At 44.1% G+C, this 20,436-nt stretch overlaps 1 protein-coding gene across 1 annotated transcript in view; it reads left to right on the forward strand.

The window, feature by feature from the left end:
• Window positions 1-20,436, forward strand: part of aff1 (AF4/FMR2 family, member 1) — a 49,582-nt gene that overhangs the window by 11,973 nt on the left and 17,173 nt on the right. Inside the window, exons 2-3 of the mRNA XM_036528821.1 lie at window positions 5,110-5,230; window positions 10,632-11,429. Coding sequence (XP_036384714.1) covers window positions 5,110-5,230; window positions 10,632-11,429 — 919 coding nt within the window. The remainder of the gene's footprint in view (window positions 1-5,109; window positions 5,231-10,631; window positions 11,430-20,436) is intronic.

Genomic DNA, 20,436 nt, shown 5'->3' on the forward strand with positions numbered 1-20,436 from the left:
CATAAGAGTCTGTTTCTTGACTTGGATGTGTGCTTTTGATCATTTTTCTGCAGTGTTAATTTTCGACCATACTAACTGATCAATTTTTGTTTTGTCTGACCACAAAAACCCAATTTGGATGCCGTTTTACAAATTCATACGATTTCTTGTGTTGTGGCTTCAGAGTTGGCCGTTTGATTCCAAGTCTGGCACGAACATCTTGCAGCTGGTTTTTCCTGTTGGTTCTTAAGAAGTTGTGTTCGACTGATTCTGAGGCTGAATGGTAATGTTTAAGAAGTTGTATTTTAGTGATTCTGATTGACTTGCAGTCCCCAGTCATTCCCCTTGGGGTTAAGTTGGGGTTTAGTCTCCTAAACCACTCCCCTGCAACATCATCTCCATGTGAAACGCCCCCCTGGTAATGTTAATGTTTATATTGTTTGTAGGTGTTCTGAATAGCACAAGTATTTGCTGTCCATTTCTTTGAATTGATGAGCCTAGTTACTGTTGATATTGTGTGTTAAGAAGTCTTGCTCATATAGGAAAAGCACGTAGATGTAACACCTTTATTTGCAGTGGGATGCTGGTTAATTGTCATTTTACATACATCATAACTAGTAATGAATTCCTGTTTGTTTTAAAAGTGTCCCTACATTAGCGTAGCGTGTAGGCCTGTAGGCACACCAAAAGCGTAGGCCTGTCATGGGAGAATGACAGCATTCAGATCTTCTCTCCTCCTCCCGCGTAACTTTACTCTCGATGACAGCTCTAAGGAAGAAGTTTTCTGCATGCTTGTGTGCTGTTTTCACTACTTGCATTGCCTTGTGAAGTAATTTCAGGTAATTATCTGGGAGCCTTATCCGACAAGTAATTTGTTAGATAACTAATAATTATCCAATTGTATATCCATTGTATTTAAATGACTTATTGTACCCATTGAATTAACTTGTCGAAACAGAAACATTCTGTTAAATCAGAAATCATTTTACAGATGTTACATTTTGATCTTTGCAGTGAAACACTGAATATTGCTAGGTAGCTCCAACAAATGTGTTTCGCTGGAGACTGGTGAGTTGGTTCCAGTAAAACTGAAATGTGCTGACACAAAGGAGAGAGCATGTGTTTTATCAAACTCGAGAAAATTTCTCCGCCTGCCAGGGCTGGTGAATCATTCACTTTGAGTAAGACTCACAGCGGGGATTATATGAAAATGTAAACACAGCAAGCACCATTAAAGGCATCGTTTTGAGGTGACATTGCACATTTAATCAGGAATATTAAGACTGTTCGCGGGTAGCTCGGCCAGTTGAGTCACAGCCATGTCGTCGGCCGACGATGACCGGGAACCCGGAGGCAGAACACATTGCCTTCCTTCCAGTGGGGATAAAGGTGTGTATGTTGGCAGGGGTTGCTCAGCCCGCTGCTCTCAGACACCCTGCAGGTTGTCAGGTGCCTGCAGGTTACTCAGATGATGTCACCAGAGTAGTGACTATCCTCCAATAAGCAGAGGACTGCATTTGTGGTGCCTGGCACTTTTGTGCAAGTGCAGAAGTTGTCGCAGTGAGATGAGGTACTGTCTACTGCTGTATACTATACTGCTACTATACTACTGTATAAAATACTACTGTTGTGTACAATTGGTGATTCCAAAATGGGCTTGCTTAAAGGGGAAAAGTGAATATTAAGACAAGAAAATACAAGTCACAGAATGCCTTTCTTTAAACATGGGAATGACACACATGCACAGATAAAGAAGACAGTGTATAACACTTTATTTAGACAGACACACAAATTAATCTCTGTTAGTGTGCACAACCATACAAAAACATTAAAAAAAATTTTCAGTGATGCAGATTAGGGGGACATCAAGGCGAAATAATGTACAGTGTGCTGTTTAGTACCATTCAACTTACTGTTACATAAACCCATTTCCAGTTCAAATTGTTCTACGAATTGATTAAAAAAAAGACCCTCCACAGCAACAGTAACAAATGAAAAAACCTAGGAAAAGCATTTCATTGTTGAGTTTGTTCCTAGAAAAACCACAGAGATCCCTCATTTTGGTACTTCATTATTGTGCTGAGAAGTAGAAGGAAGCCTAGTAATTTTCCTAACTTTCTCTTTGGTCTGGGACTTGAGTCTTATGTGATTAATGAACGCTCAGCTGCACTGCAGATTGTCTGCAATCTAGGCCACCTCACTTGTTGCCATGGAAGCATCAGGGGGTATTTTTGTGATAATGCACGGTAATCTTGTGTAGCTCAGCCCAAGCGTTTCTGCCTATGTAAGAGAGCACTTCTGAACGTCATGATTCACCTCAAGATACGAGCCAGTTTTCTGCCACGGTAGCCTCCTCAAACAACACTTCTACCACACTTCATTTTAAGCTGTTATTATAAGTTATTATAACCTTGGATCCCTTCAAATCAAATAAAATTGTATAACTCCATTTGTGCTGTTCTGAGATGCATTTCTGTAAGTGAAAGAGGTCTTAAGGCTTTGATATCCCCAGCATGCATTTCAGTACTTAAGTTATTTTGCTTCCAACACAGAGGCCTTGACGCTTTAAATATCTCCCAGAAAAGTATGAATATATTAGTACCGCTCACATGTTTCACTGGAATGTCATGTAAACCTCAGTTATTTAAATAAACTAAGTTGAAGGGCAGGCCCTGTGGTTGTTCTCTGCTTTCTGGTTTTTCAACAGCAGTGCTATAATGCAGACCGTCCCCTTCGGTTACTTTGCATATGCTATTCCCACCGACGCGGACTGTGAACTTTGTGTGAACAACAGACTAAAGCTTTGAAAAATATTTTTACTGACGCATTGCATTGCTGGATTATGGGCCTGTTGTAGTGAACTTGTAAACAATTGGGCCTCATTGCAGTAATGCCCCTGCCATGTTCAGTCATTAAATAAACTTCCCTGCAAAGCCGGGCCAGGTTACAAGGGTGTTATCAGTGTAGGTAGCGCCCGTTGCAGTGTCCATAACTTCAACATGGATCCTAGGGAGAATTTGCATTTTAATGGCCTTGGCATCATTTTCACATGGGCTAACTTCCATTGGCAGAAGTAGCGGGGATTGAGCCTCTTTGACGTGGGAGAAGCTGGACAGATAACACCGACAGCACGCAGTGTGTCTGGAGGTGGTGTTTTTTTTTTTTTTTTTTTTTTTTTTGCAAAGTAAATAATTGTTATCCATTTTCGATCGGTCCATTTTAAGACCTCGACGGCACACCAGCTGGCGTTTTTGGAACCAGTTGTTGTGTGCTGTGCGCGATGGCAACCCCTGAGGAAGCCGGCTATAATTACCCCTGTCTGCTGCTGCCATGATGGGCACACGTCCCCCAGGATACAATTAACCCGCAGGGATATGTTGCCATAGAATCGGACCAGGACAGTCCGCCGCTTAAACACAGAACTGATCCCCCGGTGTGGCGCCGTCCTAATTTATGTATGAACAGGGGGCGGGAAGTCGGAAGGACGGAGCGTTCACTGGCATTCCCGAGCGGCGGGTTTGTGATGCCGGCTTAACTTCAACAGTTATAAAATGGAGCATAACCCTTTGTTTTGCATGGCTGTTGTTTTGTTTGTTCTTCCTCCAGACAAAATGTATGGCTATCATCGGCCCACTTTTCTTCTGAGTTTAACTCTCATCTGTGATGGTGATGACCTGACTTTGGACCGGAGTGAATTGAGAGGTTTCAGTGCTTGTAAAATGTCTTCTGAGAGCTGACCCATGCCCAGTACCGCAGTGGTCTGCTCCCTTGATTTCAGCTTTGGCACGGCGGTTAGATGGCAAGTTGTGGGTGGCAGCATGGCTCAGTATTCACGCTGAACATTTCATCATTAGCCTCATTGAATTCTGAGCCCAGCAATTTCATTGGCAAATGTGAAATGCGATAGACTTCCGAAATATCTATTATCCATGTGTGCTAGTGCCTCTGTCACCAGTGAATGGGGGGCAGTCATTTTCAGGTAGCAGCTGTTCAGAGTTGACCACAAATATTTGAGACTCCCCAGCAGCTAGTGTGAAATACTGTATGCACTGCTCTTCCTCCCTAAATGTAAATTTAATCTCTTTAATAAGCACTGTTTACATGCAATACGTATGTTAAGATGTCTCATACATTCTAAAATTAGAAATGATTCTCATTGAAGAGGTGATACTTCTTTCATATTTAACAGTCATAAAAAAGAACCATTTTAATAAATCTCTGATTTAAAAATGTTAATATATTATCTCAGCTCGGGTTAGGAGTCCACACTTTACGAAGTAAAAACAGACAGGAACACAGTCCAGCAGTCGTCTTCTCTCTGTGCTTTCATGCCGCTGACACATTATAGAGTGGCAGCGATCAGCAGTTGAAACAAGTTTCTGCTATGTACCACACTGCAGACATCCCAAACTGCCCTAAGTGTTTAATTATTTAAATTAACTTACTAAAAAGAGAAGTCTTTGTTATAAAGAAGTCAGAGAGTTTGCATGCAGATGCATGCACTTTATTGTATGCTCCTCAATGGAGACGACAGTGAAATGATAAGGCTGTTGGCAGTTTCCTGTTAATGTGCGTATTGCTGTTGTGAAGCTGAATATTCTACATACGATGTTCGTTTTTAATATACACTCTTTGTGTAAATGTATCTGCTTTGTTCCAGAGAACATAGTAATGTTATCCATAACATTACCATGTGCAAATGGATAGAAAGGCACTTCTGTGGCTACTATAGGTATTACAGTTTTTCACAGTAATCTTTCATTTTAAACCTCAGTTGTCTTCGTTTAAAAGGCATGTTTTGGCGTCCAGCCCAGTATTTCTCTAGAACAGTGCATCTGAACCAATTGGAAGCAAATGTATGCTTGCTCAATGAGGAGAATATTGCACTGAGATGGCAAATGGCAGTTACTGTACATTTAATCTACAATGAAAACATGAAAGGATCAGTGCAAATGTTCACAAACTACAACTGCGTGATGTTACCAGCAGAGGAAATGTTAGTCCGTACAGTTTTTGACTAGTAACATCCCTGGCTAACATTATCAGTGAATGGTAGCATTGTAGAAGATCGTGCCGTTGATTTTTGTTATAGCTGTGTGAATTTTCCTTCTCTGTGTGTCCCCTCTCCAGCTTGTACAATGAGGACAGAAATCTACTGCGTAAAAGGGAGAGCGAGAGGAGAAACCAGGAGGCACACCAGGAGAAGGAGCTGTACCTGGAGAACGCACCCCTCTTTGGGGAGCCCTACAAGGTGAGCCTGGCTCCTTCGCTAACACCGCTCCCCCGCCCCCGAACCTGGCCGAAATGGAATGCGTTCGTCAAATGGCCCCGTAATCAAATCAGCTGATCTGTAACACTCATTACAGAGATGCATAAGCCTACGGGCAGCAAGTCAGAATCGCGGCCGATTCCATTTTGTTTGTCAGTTTGGAGAATTCTTGAACTGAAAAATCTGCATAGAAAATTACGGGGCATCTTCAGTTCGTGAGTTGAATTTCAGTTCCACCCTTCAGTTGACTGAAATGGAAGTCGCCCCTTTTCTGATTTGCCGCTCCTGAGGTTTGTCAACCCAGAAGCGTCACTCGAGATTCAGAGGTGATGACATTTTTGATTTAAGATTTATGACCGATTACGCAGTCGCGCCTGGATTCCTCCCTTCAGCGTGAAGTTGCACCTTCTCTTGCGTGCCCTGGGATGTACTCTCTTCAGTGGCATTTAAGAGGGAATGTGTGTTCCATTCCAGCTGTAGTGAGGGTGTGGCTGAGAGGAAGAACATCAGCACACAGACAAGCTCACTAAAAGTCTCAGAAGTTCCACTGCAACTCACGCCCAGGCCTAATACCCTCATAAGGCAGTGGAATCTGGGCAAGATTCACGGCCAAAATCAAGATGTGTCAAATGTTTGGAGAACCACTGTTGGCCTCTGAGAGAGCACGGCGTAGGACTTGTCTTTTATGCCACAGATTAAACAAGGATGTTGAGATGAAACAGAGGGTCGATTTTCCACTGTTATTGAGGGTCAAGTTTCTTTTTGCCAGCCTGCTTCGTAAAAGCACATACTGAATATATTATGTGGCATACCACTGAGATACAGTAATTACGTGCTCCTCATTTATTGCATGTAGGCTTCACCGTTGGCCTAATTTGTGTATTTGTCCATTTTCATTGCTATTGTTATTGAGGCTGTTTTATTACTATGAGGAATTATTATGTAAGAATTTTCCTAATGAGCTATCAAGCAAAACGGATCTCTTAAGGTTTCGAGACTAGAAGTAATTGCCTCACGCGTTTTCAGCTCTTTGTTCCTGCCCCCATTGAGATATCTCCTGAACAGAAAGCGCCACGCGAATGATGGAACATGAGCGCTAACGATAACCCTCCCGCCAGACAGGCTGTTTTCAGAACATGAGCGCTAACGATAACCCTCCCGTCAGACAGGCTGTTTTCAGAGCAGGTTTCTGGATTCCTTTGCTGCTTTTTTTTTTCATTTCAGAGGAAGATGCGCCTTGGCTAGCATGTGGGGAGCTGTCTGGGTTTTAATGAGGCCTCACGGAGCCCCTGTCATAGGGGGATCCTCAGGGGAACCCCGAAAACCTGCCGCCGGAGCGGGCCGTCCTCTCGCGCTCCCATCAGAGCCAATAATTGCCAGCAGCTTGTTATTTGGGAGCAGGAGATAATTAGGCTCGCTGGAAGCTTAAAATAACGCGTAGCGAGACTATTTATTTCTGCGTCTGCTATGGCGCGCTAAAGGCAGGCATCGGGCGCCCGGCGGCTCGGTCCGGAGAGCGCTCTTTATTATCTCGTGGGCTTACAGAGGAAGTGATGTCAGAGGTGAGCGGTCTGGGACAGAGGTTTTACGGCAACACGGACCCCGCGTTATGCGTATCAGCCATCAACACCCTCAGAGTTCGCCAGGCAGAGCCTACCGCTCGTAGCCGCCGTGCCGCGGTCCTCTGCTTTTTGGAAACAAGACAAATGACAGACCGCGACAGTAATGTGAGAGAGTGCGCTGCAGCCGAGCGATTGTTTACCTTGGCTCGTGTCTTGTTAGTCGCGCGAACAAACAACTGGCTTCAGACAATATTAAAATAGGTGCTTGATTTAGACAATAGAAAATGAGTTGTTCCGACGGTGAAACGCGACGCTACCCGCCCATTGCGGTCGTACTCACATTCTGCAGAGCACTGTAGTAGTGTGCGCGTTTTCCGTACAGTGGTGCACGCTCTCCAAGCCAAACCCAGGCAAAGACACATGAAAGCCATCTTTGTGCTTCTGATCCAGTACGGCTTGTTTTGCAAGGTTTCTCCCTTAAAGTCAGCTGGATGCGGTAACAGTGTATGCCTCTCGGGGTGAATGTTCGGCTTAAATAAGCTGCCGGCAGCCAGGCAGAATTTAATAAACTCACCTGATTCCTCACTTGTGCATAATATTTCTAGTGGAATTAATTCTGTGATGTATAGCATAGCTAATGCAGTAAAGCTCAGCTTGGTGAAACTGCTTTGGCGACGTACTTATTTGCCCCATAAATTGATGGATTGGTTAATGTTGAATTGCTGTTATTGTGGAGGAGATGTAGAGATGCATATTCTCAGGAACTCCGGGGTTCTTATTTATAGCACCCTCTCTGTGGTTATGAAACGCTGCCATTATTGTTGTTGACAGCCCCCCTCCTCATAGGTTGTTGTTTGCCATTATAGGCATAATGCATGAGCCGCCATCCCCAGAGGCTAATTCCACAGACTGCACTATTAGTCTAGTCTGTTCTCTGGTACTCAAAGGTCATGTTTGTTAGTTGTCATATTTGATAGTTGTCGTAAAAATACTAAACCATACCATGACCTTTGGGGAGGCGTCTCTGGCATGACTTGCACTCCAGTAAGTGAAATACAATGTATGGGTGAGGGGTAGGCTATTTAACACTAAACAGAAAGCTGTTAAATATAGTCCATGTTATAATTAATGACAGAATGATTTTAATAGTCTCCCTTTTGCTGAACCAAATGCCAAATAAAGAGGAGAGCATATGCAATCTTATTACATCTGACACTCAGTAACTGGGTATCTGCAAATAATTGCTTGCCTTGTTAATTTAGAAAAAAATCTGATTTTTCACCACCCCCTACAGTTAGTGTTTTGGCTGTCTTCCTTTTACTTTTCTTCTGAAGGAGAAACTACTTGTCATTTGTGAAGCTTAGGGAGTGCTGAAGGGATTTTTGTCCACCTGTCCAAATCCTTCAGAACTCTTGTGAAGTGATTCCCTGAGTTCATGCTACCATCTTTCTGTTGGATTGAGGTCTTCAGAAGTCCAAAAAGCCTAAATGTTCTGCTGTATATTTGAATATGTCTTGTCCTCTTTTCTAAAAAAAGGCACAGGGAACAGACCATGTTAAAATGACAGCAGCTGCTAAACCATAATTCCACAAAGGCAATGACGTCTCCACAGCATGAGCATCACCTTCTCGGCAGAGAACATGTCATTGATAATTGTAGCGGGAAATCTTCAAAAGAGCCTTCTCGCTTGCGACTTGCTTGCAACTCTGCTGTGAACACCAGCTTTATCAGATGCAGCCAACATCAAATGGAGGTTTTAAAAATGTAGCAACCTAGAGATCTCTGTGATTCCAAACTGTTTGGAGACTCTCCAGTCGTCATGCTAGACTTTGAGTTTGACTCCTCAACTGCTTTTTTTTTTTTAACAAAACCTCACGGTAAAATATTCTTGCATCCTGTTCTTTGCAAGGTGGTAACAGTCCTAGTAGCACTGAGCCTCTTGGCAATGGTTGCTGCTGTTGAAATTGACAAATTCTCGTAAAATCATTGCCTGTCTTGTGGAAGTCTGAGCCCCTGTTCCTGAAATCAACAATATTGCAAGGCCATACCCTAGAGTGTAGAAGATATGCACACTTACACATAACTCCACCAATTATCTGTAACGCCGGTGACTTTTGGATTACAATACAGTTGCTTGTCCTGGTGTTTGAGCATTATCTTTCCAGCGCAATACTTAATGTAGATCGATACTTGTATGCCTCATGCCACTTAAGATTCATTTGTATTTTGTAGCTTCCCAGAATTTAAAACGTTCCAAGTTGCCATGCCAGGGCTGTATAAGGATCCAAACTGAAAGTAGATCAGGAAAATGGTCAAATCTCTAAATTCAATATTCAACTGGGCTGTCATTTCAAAAAAATTGTGAAATGTCACCTGTCAGCTGTGATCAAGTTATCATGTTTTCCAACTGTGAACAAGAATTTTTCAATGAACATATTATAAACTCAAACCTCAAAGCAACAAGCAGCATGGCATATTAATAACTATATTGATGATTCTGCAGCTAATATGTGAATCCTTTATGCCACTACTACTCCAATGTTGCATCATCAAGCTATCATTTTCTACCTTGTGATATTTCCTACCATAGCAAATCACAATTCAGTTCAGAACAAGTGTCAAAGTTCAATGATTTGTCAATATTTATATCTCCATGAAAAGGTAATCCTTTGTTCATTGACCAAAGAATGAACAGTGGGTCTGTAATCACATGCTGTTTTCTGGTTTTTAGTTCAGCAAAATACTATGGGGAAAAATAATCAGACTTGTATGTTTTACTGCTGTACGGTTATGTATTACCCTGACACCGTTATCCAGAACATAATGATGGTTCATGTTGAAAATTTTTCCCTGAGATTGTTTGACCATTGGATTTAGAAGATTACTTGGTAATATAAAATGGGCATGAAGTCACACAAAAGATAAATACTGACAGAAAGCTTGAGAAGAAATGGCCTGATTGTTGAGCTGAGCAGAAATATGGCTGAGTTGACTGAGGTCAGGGAGCCATTGCTTTTTGCTCTCGCTGGGGAAAGAATAGTCTTTCCACTCAGGAGGGGGAAAAATAGTCACGTTGGCACTCTGCCTCGACCTCAGTGTGATTTTCTGATGGTAGGCTGTGGCTAATCTACGTGCCCTTCTTAAGATGTGTATCTGAACGCCGCACAATCAAATTAAATTTTTTCAATGATACCTTTTTTGCTGGCGCTCCTGGTGCAAAGAGAAATTGTAAATTTACAGCTTCACCCGTCGTTTTTCCAGCACTTTCCGTTAAGCTTTTGTTAGGTGCCCCGTTCTGCAGTTGGCCCATTGGTCGTAAACACTGTCACTCCCACAGTGCGTGGAGGGAGGAACTGAGAGGGTGAAAATGTGAAAGGAGTTAAAAGCAGGGAAAAAGTAACATCTGATTTTATGCTGCATTGTATGTAACTTCCTGAATCTACCTTAGTCAGAGTGTTTTTTCTGGTCATTTTACATGGTTGATTAATAGCCCAGTGATGTCTAGTGATGTGACAGTGTTATCTCGTCTTGATAAAAGTGATTGGATTTTGAGGTCTTCTACTGTAAAATTTAAGTGTGTACTGTAAGTCTTGTTATCTTGATCAAAGACAATGCTATGAAATTACTTCATTAAAACAGTGCAAGTTTTTTCTCTTTATACTTTTTTTTTTACTAATTTAAATAACAGCAGGTCTTTGACGTGTTGCCCTGTAATAGAGAGTGCAAAAATTGACCAAGGACTGCTGGAAGGCAGAAATGTGTGTGACAGTAAGCGTAAGGTTTTAAGGAAATACTAAAACCATATATTTGTTTGTTTCCAGACAAAAAAGGGAGATGAGCTGTCCAGTCGCATCCAGAGGATGCTAGGCAATTACGAGGAAGTGAGGGAGCTGATCGGGAACAACCCTCACCAGAGTCTGGTCAGCAGGCCCAAGAACCTCCCCCCGACCGGGTCGTACAGCAAGTCCAGTCGACCCCCTCACACGGACAAAACGCTGCCCCCATTCCAGAACCCTCCGCAGTTCTCAGCATCCCAACCTGGCCCTCCAAGCGGCGGCTCCGCCCAGGCCCTGAAGAAGCTCCCATCCAGCTATGGCCCCTCATCTCTGGGCCACGGCCCGGGCAGCCCTGACCCCCACCAGCGGAAGAGCCAGGCGTGGCCGGACCTTGGGGCGGGTGCCAGCCCTCCCCCCATCCTGCCCACCCTGTCCCCGCCGACCGAGCCCCTGTCCCCACTACATTCCAGCGATCACAGCGATTCTGAGCCCCCGGATGCCGACGACAAGGACTCCGTGCGTGGCCGCTGCAGGTCCCCTGGCCATGGAGATGCGTCCCACCCAGAGGCCCAGGACATTCCCTCTCAGGCCAGCGAGGGCGCCCCGCTCCCCTCCCAGACCTTCCCCCCGCCCCTGCCCTCCAAGCCCAACCTCGTCATGCCCCAGAAGCCCACAGCCTACGTCAGACCCATGGACGGGCAGGACCAAGTGCCCAGTGAGTCCCCGGACCTCAAGCCCTCTCCGGAGGACTTCCATGGGCAGCCTTACGAAAACCTGCCTGACCTGAAGAGCAGCACCAAGCCTGGCCTCTCTAAGCTGAAGATCCCATCCCAGCCCATTGAGGTAAGCGTACTGTGGAGCCAGTTATGTGGGGTCACTCTACTCTCCTGCTCTCGTTTGCTGGCTTGAAATCAATGCTGTGGAAGGCACACACTGAATAAACTTAAATGAACTGCCACAAACTCATCATGAGGAGAAAGTGGACTTTCAACTGAGAGTAAGGAGAGGGCCAGCAAACAAGATTATGTAAGAGATACCCCTGATGCAATTAGGTACAATAAGTGACATATTGTCTGCTGTCCGCATCTACAAAAAGAAGCAGAAGAACGCGTTTTGTATTTACAAGTAGTCTTTTATTCATTTATTTAACATAGGCACATTTAACATGCCAAAAAGTGCTCCGGCAGAACATTGTGTACTAGAGAAGAACAGGCATTGCTTTTACCTGTATACGTACAGCAACCCATTCTGACTAGGGTTGGCCTGTGTCAACAAATCAGCAAAATGTAATACGTCAGCGAGCTCTTTGATTCTAATTACAGTAGCGATTGCTGTAGCAGTGCCTCATAATGCAATGTTTTTAAGTGCCACTCGGATGGCATTTCCTCTTAGTGAGTTTTTAATACAGCGGTACTTGGTATTTTGGCTTTTGATTTTATTTGAAAAGCCAGATAGTACCCTGCTGTTTTGTGAATGTCCTACTGTGAGCGTGATGTTGTGAGCACTTTGGAAAGGTTCAAGTACGCATCTTTACTTTTTTCCAGTGTGTTCTGCCCACAGTAACTAGAAAGCTATTGTTTGTTGTCATACGTCTGACTGACAGATGAATGTACATGCTCCTCAAGGCTGATGTAAAAAAAAAAAAAAAAAAAGCTTTGAGCAACAGAGGAGAAAAAATATCTTGGATCTCTCTGTTCTCTCTCTGGTTGACCACTCCTGACTCCTGTATTGTTGTAGCTGAGGTCAGTGCAGGTTGGCCTTTCTTCATTGCTCACAGAATACCAATCAGTTTTGCTACTTGTTAAGTTGAAGAAGAAAAAATTTTCTTCTTATTCTTTTGAAGAATCTTACTCTTGGGCAGCATGCAGTTTATTGCCCATATGAGTACGTATTCTCTAAAGAAAGCCTTAAGTCAGTCAAAAGTTGAAAACTTTGAGCGGTTCTTGAATTAACTGAATTTCAGTTGTTAGTATCACGTACAGCTCCTCTGCTGCCTCTAGTGGTAGAGTGCCATTATTGCAGTAGCCGTTCACTCTGCGATATTATAATTGCATCGCATAGTGAGAGGGGACTCCTGATAGGCAGCCCGTTTTTAATTGTGTGAACCTTTGACGATATGTATAACATAGCAAAATTATAATGAGAACCAGAAACAGGACATGGAGGTCTATTAGATTGTACTTTTAAAATTTAAATGTAATGACAGAAACAGTGTAGGTTATCATTTTGGATAAGTGAAGATTTACTGACAGCTATGAACTGCATTAACAAATTATCAGGTGAATTTACAATGGGGCTTGATTTGTTTCATATCAACAAATGAACTTGAGTGATTTATTTTCATTTGGGCTTGGTTTTGTAATGCAAATCTGACATTGCAAGCAGAATACCCACTTTACTAGCCATGGAGTTAAATTTGTATATTTCAATCCATGTTCCACGTCTAGGGTATCAGATTTGCATAAATACATTTGCAAACAGTGCTTCAGTGGATACATGCTCCTCCACATTTGTCAGTGTGGACAGGGCATGTACAGTACAATTATATGCTCTGTTTTTTTAATTTTATCATCCTGTATCACACACAATATATTTTAGGTATTATCTTTTATGTTATTTACCTTTATCTTATTTTATGTATGCTATTGCAAATATTAGGACCTTTTGTAACTTTGACGTTTCAGCAATATTGTCGTCGTCATCACCAGCTACCACCTTACTATTCAGGTTGTATTATTTACTGGAACATTCCCCACGGCTATCTCATACTGTTAAAATTGGTAGTAAAATGGCTGCATTGTATTCCGTCCTTACGCAATTGAAAGTGGGCATTCATGGAAATTACCGTGTATTGTTACTAGATCTGTGGGATACACTTTCTCATTACAGCAGCAATACCAAAGTTCTTGGCGAATTTGTTGTATATTTATTTTGAGAAACGGCAACAACTGCGTTGCGTATTTCCATTTATCAGACACAGCCAGCACGTTTGGCCAAAGAATTTGTTTTCTATAAATGTAATTTTCCTTACGCAAGTTGTAATGTGGGACTGAATTTTCTAGTAGACCTCATCTTTTGCGTCCTCTTTTTGACACACCAGAAGTCACTAAACTGAACGTTTCTCAGGCTCTGAAAAGCACAGATGCTACGCTGCATAGAGCGGGAGTTCCAGAAGGCTAAGGTCGCGCAGTCCAGCTTCATATTAGTACATATTTTCTTTTTTTTTTTGCTGCCAATTGCAGGGTTTGTTTGAATTTAAATAGTGAATACATTTGGATAAGTCGGGGCAAGGACAGTTTACAATACTTTCCAGGTGGAATTACAGTCTGTTATATTTCAAATGATAATGGGAGAGAATTGGGTCGTATCAGCAACAAAAAAACTGCCCTGGTCTGCAAACTTTGAACAGCTGACTCTACAGCGGCACAGGAAATTATTCTTAATCACAGGTAAGGAGGATGGATATCAGAGATGCGTTATGGGTGTGCTTTGGAAGAAAGGAATACCCCAAACGGTTCAGTGTGTACTGTACCTAGAATCGAGTAGCGCTGAGTATTTCTTTTTGAACACGTGTGATCGAACTGCCTGTTGCCAGATGTGATTACACATTAAACAGAAATACAGGCAAATCTGAAACAACTTTGTAGAAATTGTACCTGGAAATTTGATTTGACCTAATAATTATTTTGGACACAGATTTGCACTTTACTGGACTATTTTACTGTAGCCTGCTAGCGTGCCAGTAGGAAGCATAGTTGTTTAGTAGACAAACAAACAAATCTCTTGTTTTTGATACATAAGCTTTCTAATTATTGAACACATAAAAAGGAAACGTTAAAAAAGGGGCTCCAGTACCTAAGCTGTAATGCTGAGAAATGTAATAAATGTGCACAGTAAAGTCCTGCTACCTAATTATCATCCTGAAAATGTTGCTTCAATACCTTTTTTCCAACCAACTTTAATTTCACCATTGAAGCCAGTTGTGTGTAAAATTCTATTTCTATGCTTTTAACAAACTGCACACAACAAATCAAGCTGATCTAATATTGCTATGATATGAAATTATTTTCAGTCGAATACCTGCTCTTATGATCCGTTGCTTTTTTGAAGACACAAGACACCCAGCAACACATTTGCCTTCGTGCAGACTTTTTTTTGTTACCACTCCTGTGAAAAATACGCCCTCTGAATTTTACAGTGTCCAACCTAGTGTACATGTAACGGTGTATATGTATGTACCGAATATACATATGTATGTACGTACATAGATACATGCATGTACAGCTGTATATAGATGTGTATATAATATATACAGATCTCATTAAACTGTCCTGTTTGTGCTCTTTGGTCGTTTATGAAGCTTAAATGTGAGCCACGGCCTTTGGCCAACCCCCGCTGCCACGGGCTCCCCGCACCTGCAAATATTGGCCTCATTGTTGGCAGCCCTGGCACTCATGGAAACCCTGAACGGGCCAGCGCTGCAATGCTGAATAGGCAGGCGTTTTCAGTGCGCGGCAGCCTAATCCAGGCCGGGATAGCTGCGCAGTGACTCACCTCTCCCAACCGGTACGTATGCATTACAGGGCCCATTTTGTGAGGCCTTCGCCTCACAGAATAACACTTTAATTATATTTGCGTTGCCTCTGTAACGGTGCAGAGAAAGAGAGCCTGCAGACTTTACGGCCCTCTCGGGACCCGGGTTGAGTAACCTCGCGCTCTTCCACTAAAGATTCCAGTTACCTTATAAAAGATTTAACAGTATAATGTGACCGTCTTTTACATCAATGAAGATGTTGTTGTAGGAGTAAGTGCTTTGGAGGTTTTTTTTTTTTTTTTTTCCTGCATTTGGCCAAAGACTGAGTTTGTGGCTGGTTTAACTGACAGATTGGCTCCCTTAAGTAACAACAGTACCTTCACTTTGTCACTAGATGGCGGAAAGACACTCATAAGGGAATCCACCAAAATGTTTGCAGCCACTGAACTATTCCAGTTCTAGTCACAAGACTTCTGTAGAAATTTGTGTTTTACTGGTCTCTGGGTATGAAAGTGTTAAACAGGCAGAACAGAAGCAAATGGGCTTGCTTTATGTTGAACAGCATACTTTACGTGTGGGAACCGTAAAAAGTCTTCCTTTGTCCGCCTGACCTGGAAATGTGATATAGCCTGCTGGAAGCATGAACTCACATGGGTCAGTAACGCTGTAAGGGCAGCCGGTTCGCCGTTTCCGCCCGAAGCCTCCTGAAGGCCCTCAGTGGACCCCCTCCCACGGTGACTAGCAGTCCTCCCGTGGGTCAACACCGAGGGAGCGCCGCCTGAGAAATGGGTCACTTAGCAATGGGTGTGTGTGTGTGTGTGTGTGTGCGTGTGAGAAACACCCACACTCTGCAGATGCTGGTGCCTGTCAATGTGCAGTGAGAATCAGACAGGAGAGTCAGACCTGTTCGTGGCTGATACAGATTTGGAAAGTGTAGACAAGGCATTGCAAGGTTAAATAAGCTCTCCCCCCACTTCTGTTCAGAATTGCGGATATTCCTATTAGCTTTGAGCGGAGGTTATTATGAGGAATTCAGGGTTCCTGTGGGGAGCTAATCTAAACAAACGCAGACCACCTGTGATAAGTGTGGTTAGCAGACGTAGTCGCTGTTTGCACGAAGGCCTCGCTCCCTTCTCGGCTGTCGGTACCTGTTGAAACAGCACCCCGCGCTGTTTGGCGGAGAGCCGAAGGGATGGGTCGCCTTGTGCGGAATGCTGCCTCGACGTCGTCCCTTCCAGAGAATGCCGCGGCTCTGCAGAAGGGCGTGCCGCGGGAGGTCTCTGTGGTGATTCATCCGCCGAGTGGCTATAATAACGACCCAGGGATCTGAGCGGGCCGTGTCCGAACACGCAGACAGCTCGCAGGGACCTGAAGGAGCGCTGTGTCTCGGGGCCTCCTGTACTCGGCCCTGGCCCCCCCCCCCCCGCCCTTGTGCGCTGGCTTTTCGCTCCAGCCACACTGTCAATCAGTTAAGGTTACTGAAAGCGCCCATCCAAGTGCTGCTGTGAATTTTTTTTTTTTTCTCCTTTCCCTCCAGAAGATTAACAGAGTGTAGGTTTGACACACTACCATTTGCCATGTTATTGAACTGAGCTTTACACAGACAGCAACTGTATGTCCACATGTACAGCTGTGTGTGTGTGTATGTGTGTGTATGTGTGTGTGCGTGTGTGTGCGTGTGTGTTGATCTGGTTGTTTTGTGTATAGCCTGGTTTTCGGAAGGCAATGCAGAAACGCATGCATTAGTCACCTGAGAATTGATCCGATTGATTAGCAAGTCCTCATGGCACGCTCATTTATGTCCATGAGAGTGTTGCCTTAGATGGTAAATTATAAATGGCTAATTGAGAGTATGGGGCAATTAGCCACTCCTTACACTTGGGAAATTGCAGGTTTGATCGGAACGAAATTCAGCATGTATGACGAGCAATTTCGGGAAGTCCAGTGGTGGAGGATTTGAATAAGAGTGCAGTGTTAGATGTGTGATATTGTTCTGAGAAGCTACACACACAGCCCATACTCCAGCACACTGCATCGATGGCGCCTTGCAGTGATCTGCAGATTTAGCTGGCTGAAATGCTAAGAACTGTCAGTTGCTACTTTGTACTTTTGTGCGGGTCTTTTTTTTACTCTCCTTGCTTTAAAATCTTCCATTTTTAGCTGCACCGAAATGTCGAACGCCGCTCGTCGTGACTTTCCTTTTGTGCTCTTTCGGTGTATTGCCTGCCAATAGGAAAGAAAGGCCGGCTTAACGTCCCGTAATAGAGTTGGCACGGCAGAGGTGTTTTTTTCCCCCCCTCCCTCTTCTTCAGTGTTGGCAGCCTACATTTTTTCCCCCCAGAAAGTGTCTATTCTGCTATACGGGCTGACTGCTCATTAACTAAAGGCGTAGTGCGGGCCGGACCAGTCCCTCTGGTGTGTCTCTCTTTTTCTCCGGCAGAAGATGGACTGTCCGTCTTTTTTTTTTTTTTTTTTTTTCCCCCATTCCAGCATCCCAGCTCTCCCCGCCGAGGGCAGCCGGCCAAGTCATTTGTACCCCGCTCTAATTGCATCCTTCCGTCCCTGTCGCACTGGAGGGAGGGAGATGAGTCACGCTTCTAATTCCCCCGCTGCTACGGCAGTGCAGGGAATGGTGGCTCGGGCCCGGGAGAGGCAGGCCGCCGAATGCTGCCAGGCCCTGCCCGGGCGGCACCCGCGAGTAGCACGAGCTGTTCCTGACAGAGGCCCCAGTCAGTGACTTGGGTCCCCAGGGCGCACTGTGTGGCCTTCCGCGAGCCCTCTCCTTCGCTTTTGAAAAAGTCCTGGCTTTGTGGCTCCTGGTGGGTCCTCATGTATGCGCTGCGTGTTTAAGTGTTAATCCCCCCCCCAACCTCTGTGGCTCCACCCCACAGGCGTGCAAATGGCGTGTGTCCCGCAAAGCATGACCCCAGCTGACCCCACGGGCTTTGCGCACTTCAGAAGCTGCGCTCTGTAAAGCACCGTACAAAACGAGCTCTCGGAATTACGAAGCACGCTAATCCGAATATTGAAAACACTCGGGGGTGGGGAGCCTTATATCACAGCGCCAAATATTACAACGCAGTTCATTCAGGTAGAACTCAGGTAGAACTCCTCTCCTTTGGACCCCTTGAATTCCCAAGACTTCAGCTTTGAAGATGGTTACATTGGTGGCGGCTTGCAGCGTAGTTGCTGGAGCAGTGATTTTGCGTCGTTGAAAAGCAGGGCAAGGCCTCAGAGCTTCGGCTTTAATGTTCTTCACAATAGACATCTGGTAACGGTTATGGGAGCATGAGTCACTTGTCTGATGGAGACCAAATAAAACGTAAACGGTGTTTAATGTAAAATTGAGAGCAGCATTTAACTCGCTGTAGTTTAAACCGCGAGGGCAATTGCGGGGCAGAGCGTGCAGCTCTCTCTCCGTTGCGAAAAACCTCGACACGTGTTGAGTGTGGGAGTCGGGAGAGTGAGCGAGATGTTTGCACAAGGCTTTTGCGCCTTTGTATAAGGAGGGCCTCGCTCCTGGAGCAATCTTAGTGGCGGTGGATGAACTGGAGTGCTGTAGTAGTAAGTACTATTTTTGGCACTCTTGGCAAGGTCGTTGGTTTTCGCACTGCAATTACAAAATCAAGCGCATAACGTTAAATGTCACCCTGAGTGACCTAAATGTCCCAGCCACAATATTGTGCATTATTTTCATCTGGATTTTAGGCTACATGGATTGTGCAAAATGAGTAGCCTGTGTCACGATTTTTTCCCTGATTCATTTGTTGACTCCTATGTGTAGGTTAGTCACAGTCGAATACACACAAAGACAACATTAACACAGATTGACTTCAAGGGTGACTAGTGTTGGGTTAGGATTACCATGATGTATTTTCACACTGTAGCACTAAATGTTTATTATAATAAACATTAGAATGAATCAGTTTCTGCATTCCCCCCATGCTGAAGCATGATCTAAAACTGGAATGGCAGAAAAATTGAGATGATTTTGTTGCTAAAAAACAAGCTACACAGAACAAGGGAATTGCAGCACCTGGTTGTGTCAGGTGGTGCTTCCTGGTTGTGCCTGGTAGTGTAACATGTATCAAATAGATTTTTAGTTGGATGAAATAAAGTGAACAAAGTTTTCTTTTCTCTCAACTAGAAGATGAGACAAAATCTGATATTGTTGGGTGACTGCTTCTCATGACTGCTTCATTTTTATTACAGGATTTATTCATCTTGAGTTCTCAAATATCATTTAGCTTATTAACATTTAGTCACAGAAGCCAATGCTGCACTGTTTAACGCTGACCTGTGTAACACATTAGCTCGTTTGAGTAGCAGGCTTGAAACACCGCAGGTTACACGGGTCATTTGCATTTATTGAATACGGGGTAAGAGGCATGAGTAGTACATGCAGGGGTGGTTGGCACGAGGGCCACGGCAGGCTGCGAAACTCGTGCTGCGTGCTGATGAGCCCGGGGAATGGAAACCTACGGCCGAATAAAAGGTGGGTGCCGGTGCGCGCGCCCGCTGTAGCGGTGCATTCCTTTGGAATGCTTCACAGACCTACTGGACACACGCAGTTCAGTTCTCAGCCGAGTCTTATAAAGCCACACGCTGCTCCGGGTCACAAAAGGCCCGGTGCTTTGCCGCGTGGAATAACGAGCAACTCCCAGCCCACACTTCCAGTGACCAATCGGTGCCCTTCGGCGGATCACTCCGACGTGATGCGATGTTGTTGTGTTGCCCTCAGAGTTTCTTTTATGCCTCTTCACTGTTTTCTTTCGCTTTCTAGAAATGTTTTGCTGTTGGAACATTGCTTCTGTGACATTTTTCAGATATAGACAAAGCTTTGCTTAACTGCCTTTATGTGACATCCCCAACAGGTTATATGGTGCAAATGCGTACCGTGGGGTAGATACCAACAACAGAAGATAATCTACAGCTGATATTAGCTAGCGCATACAGCGCATACAGTATTGCAAAGCAATTCAGCAACCTGTCAGGTAGTATGGGGGAGGTGAATTGATTTGGTTCATGCATTAACTTCAGTATAGCAGAGGCCAGTTAGCAGTGCAAATAAGGGATTAGATATGGGATGGTATACAGCATTTCGGTGTTTAGCGCCTGTGATATTGTTTCAGTTTGGCATCTGGTGTTGGAAGTAGTAAGTGCTCTAGAAAAGGTATAGTACATCTCTTCAGTGATATTTTCATCAATAAATGGTTGGCTTGTCCAGCCAAATGTATTCCGTGTTTATTATTTTCCAGGGAACAACCTGAAGTGTCAGCCAAAGAGCTGTTCCGGTGGGAATTATTGAGAGTGCAT

The sequence above is a fragment of the Megalops cyprinoides genome, chromosome 5 (assembly GCF_013368585.1).
Source record: "Megalops cyprinoides isolate fMegCyp1 chromosome 5, fMegCyp1.pri, whole genome shotgun sequence".
NCBI lineage: Eukaryota > Metazoa > Chordata > Actinopteri > Elopiformes > Megalopidae > Megalops > Megalops cyprinoides.